This window comes from Balaenoptera borealis, assembly GCF_965194805.1.
Source record: "Balaenoptera borealis genome assembly, chromosome: 1".
Lineage (NCBI taxonomy): Eukaryota > Metazoa > Chordata > Mammalia > Artiodactyla > Balaenopteridae > Balaenoptera > Balaenoptera borealis.
Window position 1 is genome coordinate 112563077 of NC_138860.1, and position 27704 is coordinate 112590780.

Sequence of the window (27704 nt, forward strand, 5' to 3'; positions counted from 1 at the left end):
TTTATATCAGACAGATATCTAGTTTCTTAACTGCTACTAATTATAAAAGAATCCCATGATAAAGTTCTCACTTCACATTTAACTGTCAAGTTTTTATTTCCCTGAGGAAAGAACATGACTGATCAACTGCCACAAAAGAAACTGAAGGAGACTTTTGGGAGTATATTCATAGAGGTACTCAAATATAATTAAAAAGGAAAACTTCCTCACGCAAAGAAGGCATTTTTACTATTTCCCAACGTTGCACAGACATCTTCTTTTGCCATTACATTCTCATTCAAACAACTCTAGAACCAGATTATAAAAGTCTGCTATAACTATACAAGTCAGATCAGGTTCCAACCAAAACTTAACAGTACCTAATAAAAACTCAATCAAGTAGCCCAAAACACAGAATTAGTTCTACACCAACACTAACAGAAATCTTAATACATACACAATAGAAACCAAACATACCTTGCAAAATAAAACATGGAAAAATACCCTCAACTCACATATCAGTGAACATTCAGTTCTGTTAAACATTTAGTAACAAAATATATCCAGCAAGATCTGTCTTAATCACTCCCACATTAGAATCTATAGAATAACTCTGATAGTTCATATTCTGATCTAGTTTGATCACCTAAAGGCCTAAGAATCCATATTTATCCATGACTATCAGGGTATTTATAAAATATATTTGTTTTGAATAAAAATGGAATTTAAATGAATAAGGTATATTATTTCTACATCTTTTCTTTCTGTAGCCTGGGGCAAAGCTTTTCAAGGAAAAAAAAAAAACCAGGAAATCCTTTTACATGAACCCTGACACCTTGTATATACATAAGATGAAAAGAAATCACAGTTGAAAAGTCTGAATTTTTTTGAAGTTTGGGGACAGGGTAGATACAGGAAGATATATTGTCTTTCAAGTATAAAGTGTACAAGATGCTAAACATAGTTTACTTCTTTACAGGATCATTTAAGATGAACATGCAATAATTATTAATATTTATTTGGGGGACAAGAGGAAAATGAAAGCAAAGTTTTATAAAGATTAATTCAAGTGAATATATTTACAATGGAACTAGAACTCTTTGTCTCCCCGGCTAAATAAAAGCCGTCATCTACTGCACCAGTGTGTATTTTCAGGCAAATACAGAAGCAAAACTCATTAGCTCTTTAAAAAATACACACATTTAATGTTGGTCTGTTTTAATCTAAGTAAAGCAATTCCAAAAATACAAACTGAACATCAGAGCCATGTGAACCACCATGATAAAATAAAACAGACATTCACAATAATTATGTCTAAAGACAGTTCAGCTTAATAAATCATCTTCCAGGTATGCTAAAAAAAGAATTACTAAAAATACTGCTGGTGTTCAGTTAGAATTAAAGGACTTTGGGAAAAATGAAATAATATGATACACGTGGAGTGAATAAGGTTACACGGGATTTACATTTTCCATTACCCCTAGATATAAACAAACATTCAAAATCAACACAAACTCTGTGTGTTATTCAAAATATTGCAGCTGCAGGAAAGGCAACTTTAAATTAATAGCTAGGGGAAAATCAAGTTTTGGTGGAGGTAAACAGAAGTGACAGTTCTTAATTTGCACTTTTGTAAAGCTCATTTATACCTGGCCAACCAGGAACCAAATGCAGGACTACGAAGTTCTCTGCTTCTTTTGGCTATAATGTGACAAGAAAAGGTCATCTTTTGAAGATGTTTAAAGAAATAAAGCAACTTTCTTATAAACAGTCAAATAATCAATCAATGGAATAAATAAGTACTAACCCACATTTTTAACCGCTCTGTAATCACTACACTTTACATATTTTTCATTTTGGTGGCAAATTCTCCAATTTTTAGGCTAAAATCCACCAATCACTTTTAAGAGTAAAATGAATAGCCACCAAAATAAGAATATTCTTCTGTTTACTCTTTGGCTAAAAAAGAAAACAAACAAACAAAACAAAACAAAAAGAAACAGAAGACAGCTCTAACACTGGTGCTAAAAGAAACCGTTTTTTTTTTTTTAACACATGTAAAATAAAGTTATCAATTTAAATCTTGGTACGCTGTATAAAAACAAGAGGTAATGTTGTAATAAAACAGCAGTTGCCTCTGCAGGCAACATACTGTTTGTTAACCCTGTGCAATAAAATACTTTGTTCATACTACACTTATTCAACATGACTAACAGTTACTACAGACATTTCAGGAATCTTCACGGGACTCCTATAGACTTACTGTTAAAACTGAGAGACATTTACAATCATAATGTGCCATGAAAACTTGAAAACGTTACTTCTAGTAGGAGATAATATTCATACTATTTGAATTTGTTTTAGGTACTGAACAGCTGAGTTACAAGGACTGAAAGTGAAAAGCATTCGAAAAAGCCCATGAACACTGTTGTTCACACCCTTCTTCAGAACACACTAAACTTGTTTGACACATTTCTCTTCATACATAGCAAGCAACAGCACCCAATAAAAGCCTGAGAAGAAATGCTGCTGTGTAAATACTGCAACTATTCCTGAAAAAAGAATTATGGGATATATACTCCAAAGCTGCCCATTCCCATAATTTGTATTGCATAGGTCACATAATCAATCACACACATATATATACACACGTGTGTATATATATGTACATGCAAAGAATATATTAAGACGACAATGAAGTCTAGTCACAGAGCAATTTACAGGCTCAATATATTTTTTACACTTTGAAAGAAAATTTCAATATTTTACAGTCTTTTAGTAGGCATTATATACACTGCACTTTATGAATTCTAAAAGGTATTGAAATAAATTTTTTCCAACATTTTGGTAACAAAACAGACAATGTTTCTCCAAATACTTGTGCTATCTACATGATAGGTTTGCTCTGATAACCACTAACCACAAAAACTGACTCAATGGAATAATTAGAAAAATTATCTAACACCATGCATCGGTTTGAATCATTTTTAATATCCTATCCTAGAAACATTCTACAAATCTTAAGATTTAAAAAATTAAGTCTCTGTTCTGATTTTTAAAAGATATCTTTTTATGACAATATCCATAACATTGACAAGTACATGTTAAGGCTAGTATTATCTCCTTATGTGATTTTTTTTTTTTTACCTTTTTTTTTTTTTTTTTAAGAAAGATAGTAAAAGCCAGACTCCTTTAGGGCTTTGAACTGTACCTACAGAAAATGAGAGTGCAGTGAACATAATGTTCAGTCCTACAGTCAGGATGCAGTTGCTCCTTCCCATTCCACAAGATACTGCACCTTTCCATCAAGTGTCACCCGACGAGCCAATACTCGGTATTTTTCACCACATGCTATTCTACCTGCAGCACCAAAATAACTGGTAATGGAGTTTTTTAGATGATTGAGTTGTAACTCCTGATCTGCTAAGTTATTCAAAATCTCTGTGTTGAGTTCATCAAATTGGTAATCTTCTTTGCCTTCATCATCCTTTACAATTTCTGAGTTCTGAGTCTGGAGTGCTCTTCTTGGAAGACGACCCCTTCTCCTCCGTAAATGCGGTATTGCAGCAGGCCAAGATCTTCCTGTACGAGTTCTTTTTCTGGAGTCAGATAATCTATAGAACAAAAAAGGCCACAATTGTCTCCCCTTGCTGACATAAAAATCAGCCAAATCAAAACAACAAATGCTATATAAAATGGATTATCACTCGCCTTCATTAAATTCAATCACCTTCTTGAGGCTGACCTCTGAAGAGCTTTTCTTCCTTAACTATGTACTATTAAGCTTAAAAGAATCAGAGGAAATTTTTGATTTATAAGGCCAACGAGGCAAATTCTTACCAAGAGGATTTCTAAGTCAGGTCTTGTCAACGTTTTTATCATTAAAAAGAAGACAGTTCATTCATTCATTCATTCAATGCAAGAAACATTTAATAAGCACCTACTACATACAAGACACCTTTCCATGTGCTTAAACAGATGGCAGAACTAGTATAAAGATTCTCTTCGTTACTAATTCTAGGCCTACTGTTAAGTAAGAAATAAGCCTAAACTAGATGTCAGGGTACATTTGGTCTAGCTCAGTATGATATCGGCCAAATTTAAATCTCTTATCCTCTGTGTTCTCTTAAGTGAAGAGATTAAGTGAAGAGGCTGAACTAGACAATCTTTGAGTTGAGAAATATATGATTTTATAAAACAAGGTCAAAATATAGCATAACAGCTAAATTCAAAGATTTTATAATCATACTGCCAACGTTAAAATCCCAGCTCTGTATACTTGCTAATAAACATGCCATCTTGGGCTTGTTACAAAAACCTTCTAAGTCTCAGTTTTCTTATGTATAAAATGGGAACAACTCAAAAGACTGTTTTAAGAATTAAATAAGACGATGTACAAAAAAAAAAAAAGACGTTATGTAAGCTTAACACAATGCTTGGCAAGAGGCAAAAAAAAAAATGCTCACATTATTATTATTCACAATTCATTTAAAAATGAGTTACATTTTTAAATAGTTAGAATTTTATATGATTTACAAGAGCAGTTTTTGAATTGTGAACAAAAATTAAACAAGAGGAAGTATAAAACCTAGAAACTCATAGCTCTGGCCCCAAGTAAACTAAACTTTTCTTACCTGATACATCAGACTTCAGGAAAAAGTTGCCCTTCTGAAGAGTTAGGTTAAATAAAATATTAGAGGGGAAGTCTACTATTGATAAAAATCCTGAGTTTAAAATCCTTTTATTAATAGAAGGATTTGTGTGCCTGATTCCAACTTATTAAAAAAAAATCCACACTTGTATATTAGAAGCATAAAAAGGTCTTACAGAAAACAGCACACCTATAAACACCAGAATACCTCTTCTCTGTGTACATAGCAAAATTCCTGACAAATGTGAAAAGTCTAATGTCTGTGCTCTGAAAAGCAAAAATATTCAGATGAATATTAACAACCTAAGGAATCAACATACAGATTGCTTCTCAAAAGCTGAAAGACAAACTTGTATCACTTTCAATTGCTAAAAATTTATTTAATCACCATTTTACAAAGAAAAAGTCTAGAGGAAAATTAGTCAAGAATAAGAACATAAAATATCTACCCATAATGCCTGGAAATACTAGACGAGGTAGTTTCTTTTGCACTGGAAGCACCCGTGAAATCCACATCTGAGGTATTGGATGAATGTGCAGTTCCCTCAGTTCTCCTGAGACAAAAGAATTTAAATGGTATAACGACTATATTACATAACAGTAGAAATACTAATTTCCCCCCCAAAAGAAAATTCCTAAGGTAGGAGAAAATAACTTTCTATTTACCCTATAGAACAAGGTAAATCCAAAGTAGGATTCTCTGAAATTGATTCTTTATCCTGGAAAATAAAAAAACACACTTAAAGCATGGTTTCTAAAATAAAGATATTAGTTTCTCAGTAATTTCAAGCAGACTTCCTCTCTGAGAACATATGCCAATATATCCTCTTACCAAAGGTGGCTCAGCAGTTTTCTGAATCATTTTTCTTGTATATGGGCCAGGTGGACGACCTACAGACTTTTTCTTTCCTTTTTTTTCTATGCCATTGCTTACTTCCCTGAAACATGAAACCATTTATGTATTTAACCTCTGCACAGAGAAAACAAAAAGACAATGGACAATATACACTATCATAGCTCTACTTATGTAATAATTAGATTATACTTATATTTTTACATTAATGGTAATATAAAAACAACAAAGTTAAGTTAAATCTACAAGTTTAGTCAAGTTCATAGATAATACATTCTAATTTAAATATTTTTTAAGAGATATTTACATACAAAAGGTTTAAGAAAAAAGTTCTCTAATACTATTCTGAAAAATACATACCACCTAAAATTCTTTTTAAAAAACATAAAACAAAACAAAAAAATACTACTATATTAGATGGAAGATTCAAAAACTCCTTAAAGTTCAATTATTTCATTTAGGTTGTTACTATGTAGGTACTTGGGGGATGTTTCAAGAATTTACTATACTAAAAGTGATTACGAATTTAGTAGTTAACCTCATGGAGCCAGGAAGTATCTATGTTAAAATACAGTAGGTATAAACAGGGACATCCTGTGGGTTCCTAAATGATGCTAATCAGAAAGAGAATGAAGCCCGGGGTGGGAGAATGTAAAGGAAGAAGGAATCCTTCATACTGGGCAGGGGAGTCATTCAAGGACAAAATTAGAAAGATCAAGAAAACCATTTTTGAGACACAAAGGCAAATATCAAGCAATAGGAAGGGGCAAAAAGCAATAGGTCAAGAACATCTCTAATTAATAGAAGGGAAGAATGGCAAATATCAATACACAGAACATCCATTTCATTTATTCAACAAACATCTCCATATAAAGGGGATACTAACAATAGGAATACAAAGACGTTCCCTGTGCTAAGGGGTTCACAATATAGTTTGAAGGTGACAAATGTGTATACAAGCAGGATAATAAATGGTTTAAGTGCTATAAGAACATTATCCAGGAACATTCAAATTAAAAACAAGGTGAAGGAACAATATTATATAATAGGCTAGAAAGAGGTGACTGGAGAAAACTAGGAAAGACTATCCCTCCACACACCAAACTAAGGTTGGGGAAAATAAAGGTGGAAATACAAGGAAGGAGAAAGTAGAGAAGCTAGAGGAACAAAGCATAACTAGAACTATAATCAAAAGTTTCAAGGATAAGATGGATGGGGTATACATTTTTTTTGTTTTTGTTTTTTGGAAAGATGATCAACATCAACATTTATAAAGAACCCCTGGACTAAAGAAAGTACACTTTAGTCCAATTCATACATAGGTCCCAGAAGGAACTGAGAATACCTTTAGAGAAAGTTGAACCATTACCTGGTGGCATCAAACGAAAACCTTATAGCTACCACAGACAAAGTGTCCTATCAAAATCATGATATGAATGAGAAAGATTGTGGAAATCTTTTTTCTAATTCATAATATAAGCAATTGTTAGCAAAAGATTAATGATAAAATTTGAAAGTGATAGGAGTAAGTATTCTTTCCTTCAGAAAAAACAAACCCTTAAAGTAGTATCTACTTTATTACCAACTCAAATGGATATAAAGCACTGTCAACCCTCTGTAATTACATTTTCTTATTCTCCAAGATGATTATCTCATACCTTGTATTTGCTCCTTAAATTTCCCTCTCAGCTATCTTTCCCTCATCATTTCATTGAGAAAACAGAAGTTACTAAGCAATAACTTTAGTCATCTTCCAAATGCTAAATCTAAAACAGAACCAGCATTTGTACCCACCTTTTCCTTTTTCACCCCATTTCAACAGAAGGGTGTAAGTCCTCCTATCAAAGGCTACTCCCACATTTAGGCTCTAAATCCTGCCTCCTTTGGCTTCTCAAAGACTTTACAATATCTTCAGTTTCCTCCCCTCTCTCCTATACCACTCTCTTCTCCACTGACACACAAAAACAAGTTACAATTACCTTCTATCTATTAAAAAAAAAACATCAATTGATTCAGCTTCCATTCCCTTTACAGTACAGTAAAACTACTTCTGAGAGCTGATGATACATACCCTTTTCCACTTTCTTCCTTCTCTTTCAGAATTTTTAAAGATTATTTCCTTTTTTCCCCTTTTCCTTTATTATCATCATCATCATCATTTTGAATTCGCCCATGTCCCTTATTGTACAAAAAGCCCAGTTTTGACACGTAAATTGGGCAGTGCTGGATTCGATCACACTGACCCACTTCCATCTTCTATCTTTACCACTCAAGCAGAATTGTTTTTGTCAAGGTCACTAATAACAGAATGTTATCTAATCCAATGAACATTTTTCTCTCATCTTAACCTGCCTCTCCGCAACATTCAGTACTGTTTAATACACCCACATCTTTCTTGAAATACTCTCCTTCACTTGGTTTTCATGACATCAAACTTTCCTGGTTTTCTCCTATTTCACTGATTGTTTTCTGTTAGTCTCCTTCATTTATTTCACTTCTTCCAAAACTCTAAATGATATCAGGACATTATTCTGGGCCACATTCTCTTCTCTTCCCCTCTCTCTCTAGGTAATTTCATCCAATCTCATGGCTTTATAAATCAGCTTCAAAATTTATCATGTGTCCTGACCTCTCCTGAGCTCCTGATTTACACACCCAACTGCCTATATCTAACATCATCACCACTTAGATATTCCTCATAAGAATCTCAAACTCAATGAGTATGAAACAGAAGAATACTTTATTCACCTTGCCAAAATCTGTTCTTCCAGATCTTGGTAAGTTACCACCATCCACTAGTTGCTCAAGCCAGATATCTGGGCATTGTGTAACTTCATTTCTCCCTTCCTTTCAGAAATTTAATTCATTAGCAAAGCCAGCAAATTCTGCCTCCAGTGGAGATCTTGAATCTATTTTCTGTTTGACTGCTACCACCTACACCTACATAAGCAACCATTATTTATCTCTCACCTAGAAAAACGAACGAGTCAATTTTTTCTTGCTTCTATTCTTACCTCTATTGATATGTTTTCCAAACAGCACCCAAAGAAGTATTTTTAAAGGATAATTCAATCTGCATACATCTTTAAATAGCTTCCCATTATTCTCAGAAAACAACCCAAACTCCTTATGAGACCTACAAAACTCTATATGACCAAGCCGTACCCAACGTTTCTAGCACCTGATGCTGTTCTCTAGCCCTCATTCACACCTCAGTAGCCTTCTGTGAGTTCCTAGAACATGCCTCACAGCTTCACACTTACTTTTGCTACCTGAAATATTCTTCCCTTTGTTCTTCACATGGTTAGGTCATTCTCATTCTTTAAGTTTCAGCTTAAATACTATCTTAAATAGGCCTTCCTTAAGTCGCCTTCTTAAAGTAGACCCCTACATCTCTATCCATCCCAGTACAGTCTAAATCTGTTTGCTATTTCCTAAATGGTATTAGCATGATCCGTAATTATTTTACTTGTTTATCACCTTTCTTCCCCACTATAATGTAAACCCCATCAGGGCAGAAAGAAAGTCTCGTTTGTTATTATATCTCCAGCACTTAGACAGTAAGGTGCTTGATAAATGGAACGAATGAACAAACGAATGAGAAATGAACAAACAAACAAATGAACAGGCCAGTACTTAAGCTGTTTGCTAACAAAATCAATAGGGCCTATTCATGGAAAGCCTTAGATCTAAACGTAAATAAATAAACATCTAGCATTAACTTTGTACCTTGTCCAAGCGAGAAATTATAAACAGGAAAACAAATCAGGGTCACTGCCACTTGTACTTTGAAATATACTAATGAGACTAAATAACACACATTTTTAGTTAAATAAGCTAAAGGGAAAAATTAAGCCACAGATCAACTTTTACCTTGAATCAGATATAGGTTTGGATGCCTTTCTGCCTTTAATTTTAAATTCATGGGAAGTTCCTTCAGGTTCTTTCTCTGCTTTGAAAGCCACATTTGGTGGCACAGGAGGAACACGAATTCGCAACCCAAACAAATGCTTCTTCTTCTTTATTTCTTTCCCAGACATAAACCTAAATTTTTAAAAAAATTAACTAAAAATTTAAAAACTGAACACATATACATGGCAGACCCTAAGTTATAACTTTCAGATATAAAGTCTTTACACATGAAAGTCCACCCAATACTAGAAAAACTGACTTTTTGCCCCTTGCTTTCTTTGATTCTTATCTGCCCCAGAGCCAGTCCATAGTAGGATATGATGGGGGAGTAGGGAGAGAGGAATAGTATCAGAAGGGAGAAGAACACATGTCCACTTTTCTTTTTAAAATGTGGCATCTAACTTTTTAAACTAAGAATGAAGAACAGAGAGTGGTGTCTTTTTAGTTCCAATATGTTTTTCCATATTTTTAGTGTCATCTGTCAAAAACATCTCAAACAAGGTTTAGGAAAAGAAGAATTCTATTTCAGAGTGGATCTGTGAGGAGAGAAACCCTGGCCAGAAAGTAATCGGTGAAAGCATTGGAAAAGAAAATAGGAGACCAATCCTAGAGGCCCACAAAATAAAAGGAGTGTCTAGTATGTCAGATCTGGAATTGGAAATAACCTGGAGCAGAGAAATGACATTTCAGTGTGGGCTTGAGTTTCTGAAAAATATGCTCCTTAATCCTTTCCCAAAGTCCTTAGGGTCCTTATTCTAAAACACCCTCTTAGCTCTACTAGAGCATGCCTGGCCATAAAAACCACTACCAAGTGCTTACATTGTTCTTCCACTTTTATATAGGTTTGAGAAAGGGGAGCTCCCATTTCTACCATAACAGGAACAAATGTATTTCAAGCACACTAAGTTGGATTACAGAATTCATTGTCCCATAAAGTATTTTTATGGCACTGTAACTGCTCGTGGCTTTTTGAGCTGGCCTAAAGATCTAGCCACTTGTAATTGTAACATTTTTTAATGAGGAAATGTTGCTAAGTTCAAAAAAAGCAACTTGCTACAAACAAAAATGTTATAATTCAATAGTTGGTTGGAACCAGCATATACATTTAAAAAATTATTTCTATTGCATTTTGAAAATATTTTTGAGACATAGATAAGCTGGTTTAAAAAAAAAGGGAAAGATCTATACAAGAATGTATCAAACAATGTAACTTAATTATCAAAAACAGATCACTAATACTACTATTCTCTAAATGATGGCAATAACTAAACTTAAAACCACAGAAGACCTCAATCATTTAAAAACCCACATTCTCTATACTATATCCCCCTATCTTTTGCATATTCCTACCAGCTAGCAAGATTTTATTTTACTTTCAGTAGATTAAAGTATAAAAACAAGTCATTATTGAGTATGGTTTTTCAACTGAACTGACCAAATTCCCCTGAGACACTGATAATGCCTCCCATCCACCATTCCCAGAGGACTGATCTTCCCTTCTCCAGCCTTTGAGAATCACTGCTTTACTCTGACTGAAAGAGAAGAGGACATTAAAAGGTTTAAAATGGTATGTACTAACTCTATAATCAATCCCACAATTCTTAATGCCATTATTCCTTATACTTACTAAATATCTCCCTCATAGGGATACATAAAATAAATCAACTTACATGGTCTTGTAATCATTTAATGCCTCCAGAACATGCTCATATCTTTCAGATTTTGGTGTGTCTGCCAGCTGTGAAGTATCAAGAAACAATTTAATGCACTATAATTTCATCAATTAGAAATACACAGGTGCTAGACAGAGGCAATGCGATACAGAAGAAAAGTGTACTGACTAGTAGTCAGATCTAAGTTCTAATTCCAGGTCCTCACTGACCAGCTACGTGACCTAAGGCCATTTAAACTCTCAAGGCTTGTTTTCTCACCTATAAAAGAGGGAGTATAAATCCTTCACTAGTTTCTTTACTAATACTTCTATAGCTCAAATGATATGCCTGCAAGAACTATAAATTGTAAAATACAATAAAAATGGGATTTTATTATTAATCATTAAATTTATTTTAATTCTATAACCTGGGAAAGTAATAATACATTAGAATTTCTTTAATATCAACCATAAAAGCTTCTAATAAATACTAACAGGAAAGAATATAAAAAGGAGAAACATGCCATTTTATTTCCCAATACTTCTAATACTAACGCAAACCAATAATCTCTATAATTTTAAAAAATAATGTAAATTTGGGGATTTTATTTTCATAACAATTATAGACTTTGGTTAGCCCTAAACCCCAAAATGGCTCAGTAATTTTTTTATCATCACATACCATTTTAAAACCTAAACATTCAATTCTAGAAAATATTCTATTTTGTTCCAGAAAGTCTCTTTCAGAGTCATTTCTGCCTTTTCTTCAAAGTTTAACGACTAGGGCCCAATAGAAAAACAATTAAGTTATAAAAGACCATCCTCAAAGCTACAAAAACTAAAACAAACAAACAAAAAAACTTCCAAAATATCACCACTGACTTTCAAAATTACTACTAGTAATTTTCTTTACCAGTTGAAACTCCCAAAGCTCAGAACTTCTTCAAGTAAAAAGAACAAACAAATGTGTCAAATAGAATATTAGAAGTAGAAGAGACTCATAAAGTCATCTACTTTTATTTTACAGATTAGTCAACAGATGTAAAGGTTAAATTGCTTAAATTCACACTGCTGGTTAGGTAGAGAGCTAGAACATTAACCCAAGTGACAATTAAGTACATTCATTCAACATTCACTGAGAGCCCATTCTCAGTGTATTGGGTACTTTAAAAAAAAAAAAAAAAAAAAAAGGAAAAGGCAAAGGAAAGGAAAGGAAGGAAGCTGGTTTGGTGCTCATTCCTCTTAACCCTACCACACCTTCCTATTGTAATTTCTGAAGTTTCCAGTGATAGAAAATTTCTATTAAAGGAGAAATAATGGACTCAGGTTTTACAGTTGGAAAGAGACCCAAGATGTCCATCTAATTCAAGTTTTCATTAATACTTCAATCCCTTTTATAGTATTGAGTCATGCAACCTTGGTTTAAATAGTACCACTAATGAAACCTAACGAAGGAGCCCATTCCATGGGTGAAAAAAACCTTCCTTCCTGGATTCCCTTTTTTATAAGACAGTTCTTCAAATATTTGGCAATAGCTATCATGGCTAAGTATAAGATTAAAGTTTTTAAGCAGCCCCATCACATGATTATTTCATATTAAGCTTGGCCAAATAATTCCATCCTCTTCCTGGTCCCCCACTGCCACCTCAACTCTAAAATCTTATTAGATGAACTGCTATCAAGCCAAGTATCCCCCATCATACGCTGCTTCTTCCATACTGTTGTTTGCATATTTAAGCCTAAAAGCAAAATTTTACAACTGTTGTTAATTTGATTTTGTTTTCAGCTCAGTGTTTGAGATGGTCTTTTCTCTTGATTCTGTCACCCTTCTTGAATTGAAGATAGAGACAAAAACAGAACCCTGTGGTTCTCCCTCAAGAATATTTCCAAGCCATTGACTGCTTTTGTTACTATTACTCAATTAGTTACAAATCCTTTTACCTTTTATTTTAACCAGTTCACATTTCGATATCTTATGTGAAACTGAGTTATACTATGTCTACACCATGTGCATTAGCATTTGACATAACAGTGTTGCTTATCATATCAAAAAAGAAACCAGGGTATTTAACATGGTTTATTCTAATAAATTAATGGCATTTTTTTCTTATTGCTTTTTAGATCTTCACAAGCCATATGTATGAAAAATCTGCTCTACAATTTTGCTGACATTCAACAATAGTTTCTAATTTCTCAAATCCACTCCTTTTTACTTTTTGAAAATCACAATGAACTCTTTTTTCTTTTGGTACTTATTCTCTGTGGTTTCCCAGAAAGTTTAACTGTAAGTTGCTTCCGCACTCCAGGACTGTTCTGCATAGGACTGTTTATTTCAACTCGCATAATGCAGTCAAGGGTTCCCTTTCTGTATTTTGAAAACAAAGAGTGCAAATATTATAATGTAAATCAAATAAGCTGTATTAGAAGAGCATTATGTTCTAGATCTCCCATCTGACCAGGTTTATAACATATATCTTCAACAGAATAATCATTTTTGTTCCTCCCTCTACAGACACTAATCTCACACTATGTTTTCACTTTCAGGGTTGTATATTTCTGTACAGATATACATGCTATTATGTATAGTTAAAATTCTTCCTTTCAATAAAATACATGCCTCAATTACCAATATTTAATTCCACACCACCGAGGCTTAAATATACCAAACAGCTTAAGTAATCTGTTTACCAACATATACACTGTATGCTAATATACAACGCAAGGCCCCAAGTACTGCTTCTAACTAGATTTCTTATAATTTTCACTTAAAAGTATTACACCACCTCTACTATACTACATTTTCTCTAGCCAAAACATTGTTTCTGCCATAGTATTTCACTTGAATTTTATCTATGCTTTTCTCCCTACATCCTTCAAGTGAGGCAGCACTCAACACACTGCTCTCCTATCAACCTTTGGGTGTTTAAAATTTAAGACCACAGTTAATAGAAAAGTGGGTTGTCCTTAAAGAACTGAAATTTCAAATCACATTAGGAAGCAAAGACAAATGATAATAGGCAGATTCTAAAAAGTATTAATATCTCATTGTAACTCCCAAAAGCCATCTGATAAAACCTCATTCTAAACACCTTATTGTATATAAAAACCTTAAGCAACTTTTATTTGGGGTGTCAAATGTTATATTACATATTTTTACTATCAAAGAAAATAATTCAAAACACAGCAGTTTCTCAAACAGCTATACTCAGTCTATATGATAATCATTAAGGCACCAAGTCTCAAAGATGTTTAACACGATCACATAAGGAAATGATACAAAATAATCACTGTATTCTAATATGTTCTAACAATCCTAAAAATAATCAACAAAGAACAAAATATATGATACCTAAATGTTAAATTTGCCTTTCAGTATGTAAGGATATAAAGTTGACCCCTGAACAGCAGGGGTTTGAACTGCATGAGTCCACTTATGTACGGATTTTTTTCACTAAATACATACTACAGTACTATACCGCGGTTGGTTGAATCTGCAGGTGCAGAACTGCAGACAGGGCAGGGCGCAGAGGGTCAGTGCCCCTAACCCCGTGTTCTTCAAGAGTCAACTGTACTCTGTAAAATGCACTCTCTAAAATATACTCTCTAAAATTCTAGAGCAAACGTCTTTGTTGTATAATCTATAGTATGTATAGTAAGAACTGATGTTCAAAATGACTTGAGTGTTCCAAAGTATTCAATTAACCAATACAAGCATACATCCTTTCATTTACCTCACTTTATTGTGCGTCACAGATACTGTGTTTTTTACAAATTGAAGGTTTGTGGCAACCCTGCCTCAAGCAAGTCTATCAGCTCCATTTTTGCAACAGCATTATTTTTAAATTAAGGTATGTATATTGCGTTTTAAAGACATAATGCTATTGTGCACAACAGACTACAATGTAGTGCAAGTATAACTTTTATATGCACTGGGAAACCAAAAAATTCGTGATTCTCTTTATTGCGATATTCGTTTTATTGCAGCAGCCTGGAACTGAAACCGCAGTATCTCTGAGGTATGCCTGTAATATACTTAGCATACAGCAATTCTCATGTTTTGAAAGTACAGTTGGCCCTCAGTATCCCTGGGTTCCAACTGCAGAAAATCAATCAGATACTAAGGGCCAACTGTACTACATCATTTTATATAAGGGACTTGAGCATCCTCAGATTTTGGTATCTGAAGGGGGTCCTGGAACCAATTCCCTATGGATATCAAGGGATAACTGTAATTAATGTTATTTTATAAAAAGATTTTGAATACAAATATAAACAAAAAGAAAATTTTATTAATCTAATTTTGAGTTAGTGACAAAATTGAATTTGCAATTCAATTTCAGGTAACCAAAGATTTACTACTTTAATAATTTGGAATAATACATTATTTGTATTATCTTTGTTTCTATTACCACAAACGTTTATAAGTAAACTAAATGAAAACACTGAATAAATATTACTGACAAATTTTATGGTCTCTTTATCATTAAAATCTCACTCTAAAAACCAATTACAATATTAAGATGAAAATATTAATACAGAGGATTAAAACCTGAACTTCCATCTGTAAATAACTAGTCTGAGGATGGGATGACTAACCTAAGACGTCTGAAATATTTTCTTTTTTTTAGTGCAGAGAAAGAGCAATGAGAAGTGACTAGAAAGTCACTTGTTCTGATAATAAATTTTATGGCTCCCAAAAATGAAAACACTCCTCAGAAAAGTAAAACTTTTCTGTTGTAAAGTTATATTAGATTGTAATCATGTTTTTCTTAATTTTTAAATAAAAAGAGATATATTTTTCCATTTTGGCAAAGAATAAGAAATTGAAATTTCTTATGTGTTAAGACATTATCTCATAGGTTACAGAAAATAAAACATGTACCTATTGCTGACATAAACTTTTTCTGACATGTGTCAGAAGTTCAGTTTGGAACTGAGATACCTGAAATTCATAAACTGAACTCATTTCTTTAAAAACATCTAATTATGGTTTTTATTATTTTCTGTTTTCAGCCTCTTCAATAGAATCTAAATTACATTTTTATTTTAATAAAAAATGATAGCATTTGAAATAAATAAAACAACTTGAGTTTGTTTGTTTTTTTGATGTGGACCACTTTTTTAAAGTCTTTATTAAATTTGTTAGAATACTGCTTCTGTTTTTTATGTTTTGGTTTTTTGGCCGCAAGGGATGTGGGATCTTAGCTCCCCCACCAGGGATCGAACCCGCACTCCCTGCATTGGAAGGCGAAGTCTTAACCACTGGACCACCAGGAAAGTCCCAAAACTTGAGTTTTTATATGCGTGCCCGCTATCTACGTGAAGTAACCAATGCAGAATTTAATCATGTAAAACATAAAGTATACTAAAAGGAATATAGATGTATCTGCATATGAAGTGCTGAAAGAACCATAGCTAGAAAGCATTTCAAATTAATGTATTAGAACATTAAATATTAAGATGACTATAAAGAACACTATACTTAACAGTGCCTTACACACTTTTTTCTCCCATTACTAATCAGTTTATTAAAATTTATCAAATTTACAAGTCACTCACTTTCTCTCAAAAGTCATCTGAAAAAAGCTTTTAACAGAAAACTTAATGAGAGTATTATATTCCAATTTCTAACACTCAAAACATCTTAGCTCAATTGATTTTAATAATATCTTTGATTTTAAAATCTAAGTATTCCACAGGTGTTTATTTTATGCAACTGATCTACCACTAACTTTTAAATAAATGTGTATTATGCACTCCTTGATGCCCCATAAAACCCCCAGAACAACAAAAACAAAAACTTGATATCTTACTTGATGTGAACCTTATAAACTGCCTCATGTCTAAAAGCTACAAATGCAGAAACTCTTCCTAAATTTCAAATCAGTTTAGTTTTTACCTCAAAAAGTAATGCATGACTAATTCCACATATTATAAAACAAAAAATTTAGTTAATGTCTGTATTTTAATATTTAATATCTGTATTTTAATAATTCTAAATAAATGCTAAAAACAAGGTAAATATTAAAGTTACTCTAGTTATTTTCTTCTTTGTGCTATTCTGTAGTTTCAAAATCTTCAATGAATATGCATTTATTTTTATACTGCTTTTTCAAAAAAAAACTCTTTGTAAACCAGCATGAGTGGTTACACTTTGCAAACAAAAAGCAAATGAGATGTCAGAATGAGGGGGATAATCTCCAACTCAGGTAGCTTCACTCTCTAACTTAGCTAACACTATTACTGGGTCTCACTATTCCTGGAAGTTAAAGATATATAAGGGAGTACCAACACAAGAGGAAAGAAGAGTGTTGGTTATATCTCTAAGTTTTATTTAGTTATTTATTTGTTTTTTGGCTGCACTGGGTCTTGGATGCTGCTCATGAGCTTTTCTCTAGTCGTGGCTAGCTGGGGCTACTCTTTGTTGCGGTGCGTGGGCTTCTCATTGTGGTGGCTTCTCTTATTGCAGAGCACGAGCTCTAGGCGCATGGGCTTCAGCAGTCACGGCACGCGGGCTCAGTAGTTGTGCCTCGCAGGCTCTAGAGCTCAGGCTCAGTAGTTGCTCCACGGCATGCGGGATCTTCCCAGACCGGGGATTGAACCCATGTCCCCTGCATTGGCAGGCGGATTCTTAACCACTGCGCCACCAAGGAAGTCCCCATCTCTAAGTTTAGAGTAAACTTAGAAGAAAAGGAGGAGGAATCATAAGATACCCGATAATAAGGATTTCTCCCTCCCTTCTATCTTTAACTACAGTGATTTTCACTTCAGAAAATGGAAGAATCAAGTAATTTACTTCCTCCTACATTTTTCCTCAAGTCAAGAGGCAACAAACAGGAGAATGAGGGCTATAGCCTCATCAAAGATATTTCTCCCTAACTAAACATAAAATGCTACTTTAGATGTAGGGCTTATACATGTGCGATAGTTGCTTTTAACAAAACAAAAAAGACATTAAGTAGCTAATGAAGTTAGCTCTAAGACCACCTACCTCTCCAGGGTGCAATCTATCCCAGTTTTCATTAATGTATGTCATAAGCTCAAGTTCAGAATCAAAGTATTTCTTCTTGTGAATAACACTTAGGTTGTAAAGGCATAGGTGTGCTATATCTACCCTGGAATCCAAAAATAATCAAAATATATGAAAACAATGTTTTTGGTTATTGTTTAAAAATCGCACAATATTTTTATAAAACCAGCAATTAAAAAATCCAAAGTAAAGTATTTAGGTGAACAGAGGGCTAATATCACAAGTCATATTCACAATAAATCATTACATATGAAAATAAATGAAAAACATTAACTAAACATTTAATTTATCCTGAATAGTAAGTAAAAATTAAAAGATATTTGATTTCTTGAAATAAATTCAAAGAGGACCTGATGCTAAGAAAAAATAACTTATGATCTAAAATTTCATGTTTTCACTACTACATAAGCTACAAAATGGATCACACTTTAACAGACTTTATTTTATCTGATTCATGAATTAAATCTTATCTTTTCCTAAAATATGTAAAATATTTGACAAAAATTTCTAAGCACTTACTATAAACATTTTCAGTAAATCTCCAAAATTCATCATACTTCCCATGCCCCAGGATTACTTAACTGAGGCAGAAATTGGCATATTTGTTTTAAGACCTTTCTCTGTTCTACTGATGCTATTCTGAAGGCCCAAAAGAACTAGAAACATGAATAAGAATTTTGAAGATCTAAAAGATATTTGAAAGTTACTTTGTATGCCATTAGAAACTGAATGACCTTATTACTTCAGCAATAAAACTAGATAATCTTTGGGGAAGATGACATCAGGCTTGAGGATAAATACAGGAAAAGAAATAAAGCCAGGCATAAAGAAGAACAAATTTTTATTTAAGCTAAGTAAATGTATATAGAAAGTTTCATCCTGTAGATTTAAAAATATGGCTCTTTTTTGTTCCTTAACAGAAATGTCCATACTTACCATTGTAATGGTAGACGTTTGAGGTATTCTGGTCCAGAACTGCAGACAGAGCAAATAAATGTATAAAACCTAAGGAAAAAAGAAAAGTTATATACTGAGTAATCAAGAGTACATATAAATTATTTAACAATTAAAATTAATATTCAGCAAGTACAAATCCTACAATTGACATAAGGACTTATACACAAAGCAAAATATAATTTGAATCATGACACTGTGATTTAAAGAGTTTCTTTTCCAGTAATGACAAATAATAAAATAGTTTGTATATGGGGGAAAGGGGCAATTTTTTTTTAACCATTAGAGACCTTCAGAGTTCACATATACAGATTGATATACAGGCATAGTTTACTAATGGCTTGTGTGTAAGAGGAATTGTGATGACTACTCCCATACACATTGCCACTTTTCAATGCTCAAAACAACATGGTAGAAAAAGCCCAGGAGACAAGCTGACCTTCCTAAGGTCAGAAAGACAATAAATCACATAAGCTAAGATTTAAACCCAGAGTTTTTGATGTTACATTTAGTGCTCTAATTTTTCTTCTAGAGCTCTCTCTGCTATTTCACGTTCTCTTAATCCAAAAAGACATTAGGTCTGTCTTTGAGGTTCTCTGGATTCCCTTGAGGTTCTTTAAAAGAAGGTACCAATGAGAATAGTTTAGAGTACTGCGGAGCAATAGGTGCAAATATATTCGCTGGTCAAATACTTAAAAGCTTTCTGCAATATCCAAAAGCACAAAAATTACGTTTTTTTTAAAATTACATATAATTTAAGTATATTAAACAACATATTCCCCCCTAAGGTGAACCTTTTACAAATCACTATTAAAACTACTTTTAGAAATGTGAAAATGAAAAAACATAAATACAATTTTTAAAAGCTAAAAAAAAATCAGTCAAATGCCCTTCTCTCACCTGTCTCCAAATAGCATTGGCTTTTGAAGGCATTGCACACAAGCTTCATGAAACCACTGTTTACATTTGCAGCACTGTAGCATCTTTAAATACCAGCTACAAGAAAAAATTTAAGATTAAAATTACTACCTTTCATGAGGTAAAGTTTTTAAAAAAAAAAAAAACAACAACAAAAGTGACACAGAATATAGTTCTGATTACAGTATCACATTTCTGGTATATTCAGTGTTAAACTTTTTCTTCCCAAAAAGGTTATTAATATTGACCATTTCATTCCTCCTCTCTTTTATTCATGAGAATTTATAAGCTCTTGAAAGCTACATCTACTATTTCTAGTCAATAAGTGCCTGGGTCCTAAATTAGTAAAGGATCTTTGTCAAGCCTGGGATTTTTTTCACATCAACAGTCTCAGAGGTCACTGATATGTAGAGCTATTTCTCTCATATACCAAATAGCCATAGGCAACTTTATGCCTTCACTGTGTTTCTATTATTCTTGTTCCTTATAATGAAAAGAAAAGGAGTACAGCAATTTAATAAATTTGGTTAACATAACCACAAATCTAATCTAAGACTCCACCAGGTATAAAGGCTTTGTGACAGATTTTGTTCTCTTTCAGATGGCTGAAGATGCTAAAACTGAATCTTCAGCTAAAGATATCCTCTCTTTTTAGTTAGTACATGGTTTTAATATCCTTACTTGCCACCCAAATAACGCCTTTTCTTCAAATAATTCTTTTGCTCAGTAAGTTAGCCCCATGTTAATTTTAAGCCATATACAGGCAAAGGCAAGATGCTACTAGTAAGGTCATTCATTCATCAAAAGACTAATGAATACTATGTTCTAGGTACTCTGTTAGGTGTTAAAGTGTTAGCAATATCAAACATAGTTCATGTAGTCATGGTACTTAAAGAACAATGAACAATCTGCTTCATAAAATAATGTCTATAAACTAAGATGCTAGGTATTAATGAGTAAAGGAGAAAGATCAATCTCTAGGTTCACTGTAGCTCTTATAAATGATTTAAAGAAACCAGAGAGAATGCTTCTTAAATCTGCAGGCAACCAAAAATTGAGAAATGTTATAAAAATGTTAAACCACAAATAAAAATTCCATAAGATCAGAGACAAGGTAGAATGAAGAACTAAAATTTCATTCATTTACATATTCATTTATTCATGTTTTCATCACTGAACATCTTATATGTCCCAGCATTCTTCTAGAGAGCAGCCCTGTCTTAAGAGAAACATGGAGTCTGATAAGATTTAAGAAACCAATAATTATAATTTAATAGAGTTAAATGTAAAGTTATCCACTAACATTTTTTAAAATGTAGTACAAATACGTGATGCACAATTTGGTTTAATATCAGCTTGTATGAAAAAAAGAACTAAAAGTTTTAGTTGACCATCTACAAACCCATAATGAGCCAAAAGAATATGATGGGACGACCAAAGAGGGGTAACACAATCTTTCCTTGCAACAACAGAAGCATAATATCTAGGACTCTAATAGCTTCGTTATATTCTGTCAGACTAGTCCTGGAAACACTGCATTTTGTAATCACGGCACCATTATTTCAAGAGTAAACTTTCAAAAACTGAAGAGCAACAAAGACAGAGTTTGGAAAACACGTCATAAAGAATGTTTGATAGGAATGGAGATTTTAGCCTAGAAAAGAGAACACTTGGTATGTGAGTCATGGGAGTGGGAAATACGATTACTGGATTTAAGTATTTTAAGAGTTACCTCCTAAGAAAGATAAGATGCATGTGTTTAGTTACAAAGAGCAGAACTAGAACCAGTGATCAGAAGTTAAAGGTAAATTTCTAAACATTCTTAGTTAGAACTCTGACTCACTTATTTAGCAAACATTTAATGATAAAGATGAATAAAACTACAGCCTCTAATCACCCCCCAATTTTCTTTATTGATACTTTCATGCATTTACAATTCACTATCACTCCCATACCATAATCAATAACAAAAATAAAGTGGACAATATAAGCAATTAAAAATTAAGGGCATTAAATAACCATATTTACTTACTCTCCAGGGCCTCCACAATAGCAGTAACATTGCTGGACATTGGTTTTATGACCTGCATCCCATTCAAGGTCTGCCACACTATAGGGTAATGTTTGCTTCATGACTTGCAATGCTTTGGCATTTGGTCCTTTCTTAAGCGCACCACCCCTCTATATTAGAGGGAAAAAGTTATTTAAAAGAGTGAAGGATAAAATTTTAAATACAATTCTATAATTTTAAAATGCTTCTGAAACTTATGAAGAAATTTCCATTCTAAATTTCTTACCATATCACAAACTGTTTGACCAATAATAATCTTTATTTATTTTGTTGTCTTTTCTTGCAAATTATTGCCCCAATTCCAAGACCACTATCAGAAAATAAGTGCAAGAATAGCTGCAAGTCACTTAAGCATCATTAGTCAAACAATAAGCAGTACCTCTTTCTACCTAAGATTGATTGCTCATTTCATTCAAATAAACTTTCAACGTACACAATCATTACGTTGATAGTGCCTTACAAATTCCATTTAGGGCGTTAGCCCAAAACACTTAAAAGATACCTTTGTTGTTGTTGCAAAAACACACTGTCGACAGAGCCATTTTTCATCTGAATCAATCACACTGGAATCAATATGAGGTGTGTGACACAACTGATGATATCCTTAATATCAAAAAAAGCATAAAGCAAATTCTATTTTATTAATAAATACTGCAACACAATTTAAAGAAGGCATTTTAGTATTCTCTTTTCCTACATTAATATATTTACAACTGATGACTAAACTTACGGTAACAGCTTCAAATGTAAAGAATTTTTAATCATTAATCTTCAACAGGGGCATTAAGTATGTAATAAAACTTTTCCACAAGATTAAAAAAAAAAATCAATGTTTACCTTGGCCACACTTATCACATATAACCATTTCATTGGGAGCTTCTGAATACTCTTCTTGACATATTGTACAGACCATTTCCCCACTTCCAGTGGCTCCTGAAATATTTAAAATATACATAAAGAATTGTTCCATATAACAAAACCACTGTTTTTACTCAGTGAGTAACCCATATTGGCAATGTCTGTTCCCTATATCATAATGGTATTTTCTCAAGGCAAAGTACTATACACAAAATGTTCTCTCTCTGCTCCTTATCTGTGTTCTTCCTACCTTTAACTTAAGATGCCTCACTGTCTACATTCATAATTTAATCTGCTTTTTGGCAGAGGGCATAATTTAAACTGCTCTCAGGCAGGATCCCTTACCATTTACTTCCAATATTCCCACCCTCTTGGGAGGCGAGAGAAGGGGATGTTTTGTGAACACCAGAACTACTCTCCAGAACACACACCTACCCATGTACATTACTCACTCACCCTACACTGCCTAACATCATGAGACTAAAGAAAAGGGGCAAGGAAGATCCGCCAATGACTCCTTACTCTCAAGATTCAGAACACTTCTTTTTACTTACTAATTTATAAAAAAGGCTGAACACTAATTATTTGATCTCCAGCTTCTGAAATCTGGAACTATGGTGTCAAACAACGTACCTAAACAATATCCCACTGAAACAAAAGTGAGGGGTTCCAGTTATTAATTACATTTTTTTACCTGAATAGGTAAGTTATTTCTTCCTTAAACATTTTTATTCTAAAAACAATTTTATTCTGCAAAATTTAGAATATAATTTTATCACTTTAGCACAATTATTTCCAATAATCTCTTCTCATGAATTTCAATATACATAGTTAAAATACTAATACATACACTTTATTCACATACCAACAATAATAAAAATGTACAATTTTGTGCTATGAGCCAGCATTGTGTTAGGCTCCTGATATGTATTATTTTAATTCCACCATTTATTAGATACATATCTTATTTATAGAGAAGAATTGAGGCTCAGAAAGATAAAGTAAATAATCCAAGTACCCTCAGTCACAGAGTATCAAGGCTAGGATCCAAACCCAGATACACCAGAGTCCATATCCTCTCCACTGTGAGATGCTTCTTTTCATTAATACTATGTAATGTTTCTTCCATCAAAAGCATTTCTCACACTGTAGTTTTCAAACATATAACTTCTAAAAGCTGTATAATATTCTGTCCGGTGGAAAGAACCAAATTTACTTTATTATGACTCTATTCTTAGATATGCAGGTTACCAAATTTTTCGCTTGTTCGTTTTTTGCATTTTTCCTTTTTTGTTTTGGCTCTTGTCCTCTCTCCTCTCCTCTCCCAGGCTTTGTTCGCTTGGCTGGATGTGGCTTCCCATAGTTTCTCAGTTTATGGCTCCAGTCAGGAGAGCGACCAGACTGAGCCTAGAACCTCTCAGTCCAAATCTGCAACTTCCTGGAAAAGGACCAACAGCCCTAGACTGTGGTAGGTGCCTGATCTGACTCCCACTATAACCATGTGGACTGGTGTAGGAGAAGGCAGTTCCTCGTAAAAGAGGGTGCTGATCCGGCAAACAATATGTGTTCACCCTCAGGAAACAATCCTGAGGAAGCAGAGAATTGCCTTTACTTGCGAAATCCAACATGTCTTTTTTATCATCAAGTTTACAAAAACTTTCTGTGTAGCTTAGTGGCCTTCTATAGTCTCCCTCACTCTAAACCCAAATGACTATAAAGCCATTTCATCTTAGATATGCCAAATTTTTTGTTCTTGTTAAAATAAAGCTACAGCAAATATTTTTCATCTAGATTTTTTACTTATGAATTATTTCTTTTGAATAAACTGCTACAAATGAGTCTGCTGTATAGATGAAAGCATATAAAACATTTTTATGCATTTAATGCAACTATTAAATATCTAAAATAGAAATTTACATTGCCACCAGCAGTGAATCATTTTCACAGAAACCATAACAGTATTAGGTATTAAGATTAAAAATCCTTTTAAAATTATTTAATGGTTTTAATATGCTATCTCCCTGTTGTAATGTACACTTCTTTGACTACTAATATGACTATACATTGTTCCTATTTATGAAAAATTTTTAAAAGAATCTTATTAGATGAGTGAAATTACTATAATTTATTAAGTTATTTTGATATGTAACTACTATAAGCAGGATCCTTACAGGAAGAAAACTACTAAAGCTACACTCCACACTGACATCTGCCATATTGCAATTTTCAGGTTCACTTACTCATTCTATATCAACTGCAAGTTACATACATGTGTGCTACTTTCTGGGTGTTACAAAGAGTTAAATGGCCAAGGAGCTATCCTATCTCATTATAAGGATAGTAAAAGGAGCCAGCGAGGAAAAAACAGCCACAGACCACTGAACTGATATATTGGATATGCCACATGTAGGACAAGACCCCCTCACTTTCACAACAACTTTCTATCTATGTACAACTGGTTTTCTTCTTCCTTTCTGGAAGGGAGGAAGGATGGGAGGGAGGGAAGAAGACAGAAACACAGACCTATATTTAACCCACAGGAACCTCAAAAAGGTAGAAAAGTTGAAAGGGACACATAGTTAATACAATGGGAACAGAAGCAGTATAACATGTTTCAGTTCCACCAGAGAGAACCATATTTACAAACTAAGAAGAAGGGATAATTCTGTATGCAGGGTAATAAGATCTGTTCAATATCACTACTGCTGGAGACCTCCTATCTGCCTCCTATTCCTTTTCTCACTGACCCCTCAATTTGAGATTCAAAACGTAAGTTTAGACCTTTAAACTGATCAGTCCTAAAAACTGTAAAAAGTTTTTCACTAGAAAGACATTTTACTAGAGTAACAGCTATTGAGTTCTCCACCTAATCCCTGAGTACCATGTATAAAAATGGCAACTAGAACATTCCAATTCCTTTACCAAAACTTTTTTTATTCTTTAAAAAAAAACTAAGAGTGAAATCAAGAAATTGAACACAGCAGTAACCTACCATAAAGTCGCATTTGGGATTCAAATTAAAAACCCAATTGATAAATACTTTACAGAATTTGTCTGTCTCCTTTCTACAGGGGGAGATATAAAAACACCTTAGTGCAGGCCCATTAACCCATTAAAAGGATACCAAAAGTGGGGCTTTAGTGTGCAGCTGAAGTACTCAGATTTTTACTATTCATAATTTTTCTTAAATAAAGCACTTTCCATGAAAGAGATACCTGAAAAAAATACCTTTATTTAGCAGATTCAAACAACATACAGCAATTATAGCTTGCAAAAATAAAAAGCGTAACAAGAAACATACCTATAACCAAACCAAAGCATACCTGTATTCATTTTTACCTGTACCCAAATACAGCCTCATTTTCCCATCTAAACATAAAAAACCGTAACTAAGCAGTAATTTTAAACTATTCTTATCAATGAATATTTTTAGCATTCTAAAGCTATTTAATAGTCCTAATTCCCCAAAACATCTGGCAAACAGTATGTTCTCAATAAATATTAGCTCTCTATATTACTTTGTACTAATACAGGCAAGTAACAGTAAAGGTGAAACCATGTTATTCATATTAGTAACTAAAATTTTTCTTCAAAGTTCTTAGAAGGGTCCTAACAATAATTTATACATGTGCATCAGTGATGCATCTGTCGTCTAATCTATCTCTACCCTAACAGAGCAATTCTTGTTCTTCTTATGGTCTATAAAATAGATTATAACTCCTTGAAGACTCTGAAGAATACACTGATTTTTTTAGTTATCTTAATACACTGTACTAAACAGAATACATTAGAAAATGACAAGCTGAAGAAAATAAAATTTTAGTGTATATCATGTCCAAGGGAAATAGTAGCACCTGCCTGTTTGAATGTCCTTCCAGAGAACCCAGGATTTAGAACTGTCTTCAAATATGATGAAGCAGCTCTGTTTCAATATGTTTATCTGAAATACAGAGGAAAACTTATGGTGATTTCTTTTAAAATCAAAACCACGAAGTTAAATTTCAATTCAATATTATTAAAAGTTTACTGCAGAAACAGCAAAAGATATTAAGGTAACTTGCCTTTTTGATAGTTCCAAGATAAAACAAGCCATCTGACCATCTAGCTAGGACATCCTGACCCTCTTCAAATTTACATGCTGGCTTTTTGACTTTATGTCCATCCTGTAAAGACAGCTTGGTCAAGGATGTTGGGGTCTTTTGGTTTCGACGTAAAGGAGACCGCTTGTGGACCAGTGAATTACCTGCCCCTGTAGAGTCTCTGTTTAGGAAATAAATAACCATATATAAGACTGACTGAAAGGGAGGGGATATCTATATGTGTATGGCTGATTCACTCTGTTGTGCTGTGGAGGCTAACACAACATTGTAAAGCAACCAAACGCCAATAAAAATTAATAAAATGAAACAAAACAGGACTGATTTACTTATAGAGCTTATTTTATAACAATCATATATTTCATGTATTAATCAAATTTTTTACTTATTGAAAACCTTACATTTAGGGAAAATATTAACAAGTACTTCATATCATAAAAACTCTCCAGAAACAAAGAAGTTTAAAACAAAATGATAGCAGTTGTCAATATTCATTCAATGAGGCCAGGATTCAGCAACCACTCCAAGGTAACATATTCAGGGCAGCTCTCATCAAAATGACAGCTGTAAGTTGAAGTGGGTAGGCCATGGTCATGAGCAAAGGATGCCTTGAATCTCATATCTAGGTTTAGATAAACTAAAAGAAGCTGCATGGTATAATTTCATAAGCACTTGATAAAGAATAAAAATGACTAGGCCAACAGATACACACTACTATATGTAAAACAGA

At 33.3% G+C, this 27704-nt stretch overlaps 1 protein-coding gene across 8 annotated transcripts in view; it reads right to left on the bottom strand.

The window, feature by feature from the left end:
• Positions 1–917: 917 nt before the first annotated feature.
• Positions 918–27704, bottom strand: part of MTF2 (metal response element binding transcription factor 2) — an 80423-nt gene continuing 53636 nt past the window's right edge. For 2 of the 8 annotated variants that reach the window (XM_082384607.1, XM_082384606.1), the window contains 14 exons: positions 26939–27137; positions 26736–26817; positions 22857–22952; positions 22522–22622; positions 21981–22129; positions 19931–20026; positions 19013–19081; positions 18038–18161; positions 11066–11133; positions 9357–9527; positions 5463–5568; positions 5297–5349; positions 5080–5184; positions 918–3593 (listed from right to left, as the gene is read on the bottom strand). In XM_082384607.1, coding sequence (XP_082240733.1) covers positions 3236–3593; positions 5080–5184; positions 5297–5349; positions 5463–5568; positions 9357–9527; positions 11066–11133; positions 18038–18161; positions 19013–19081; positions 19931–20026; positions 21981–22129; positions 22522–22622; positions 22857–22952; positions 26736–26817; positions 26939–27137 — 1777 coding nt within the window. In that variant the 3' untranslated portion in view covers positions 918–3235. Of the gene's footprint in view, positions 3594–3690; positions 3764–5079; positions 5185–5296; positions 5350–5462; positions 5569–9356; positions 9528–11065; positions 11134–18037; positions 18162–19012; positions 19082–19930; positions 20027–21980; positions 22130–22521; positions 22623–22856; positions 22953–26731; positions 26818–26938; positions 27138–27704 lie in introns of all 8 variants that reach the window. The other 6 variants (XM_082384611.1, XM_082384609.1, XR_014242416.1 and 3 more) reach the window with 6 other exon arrangements.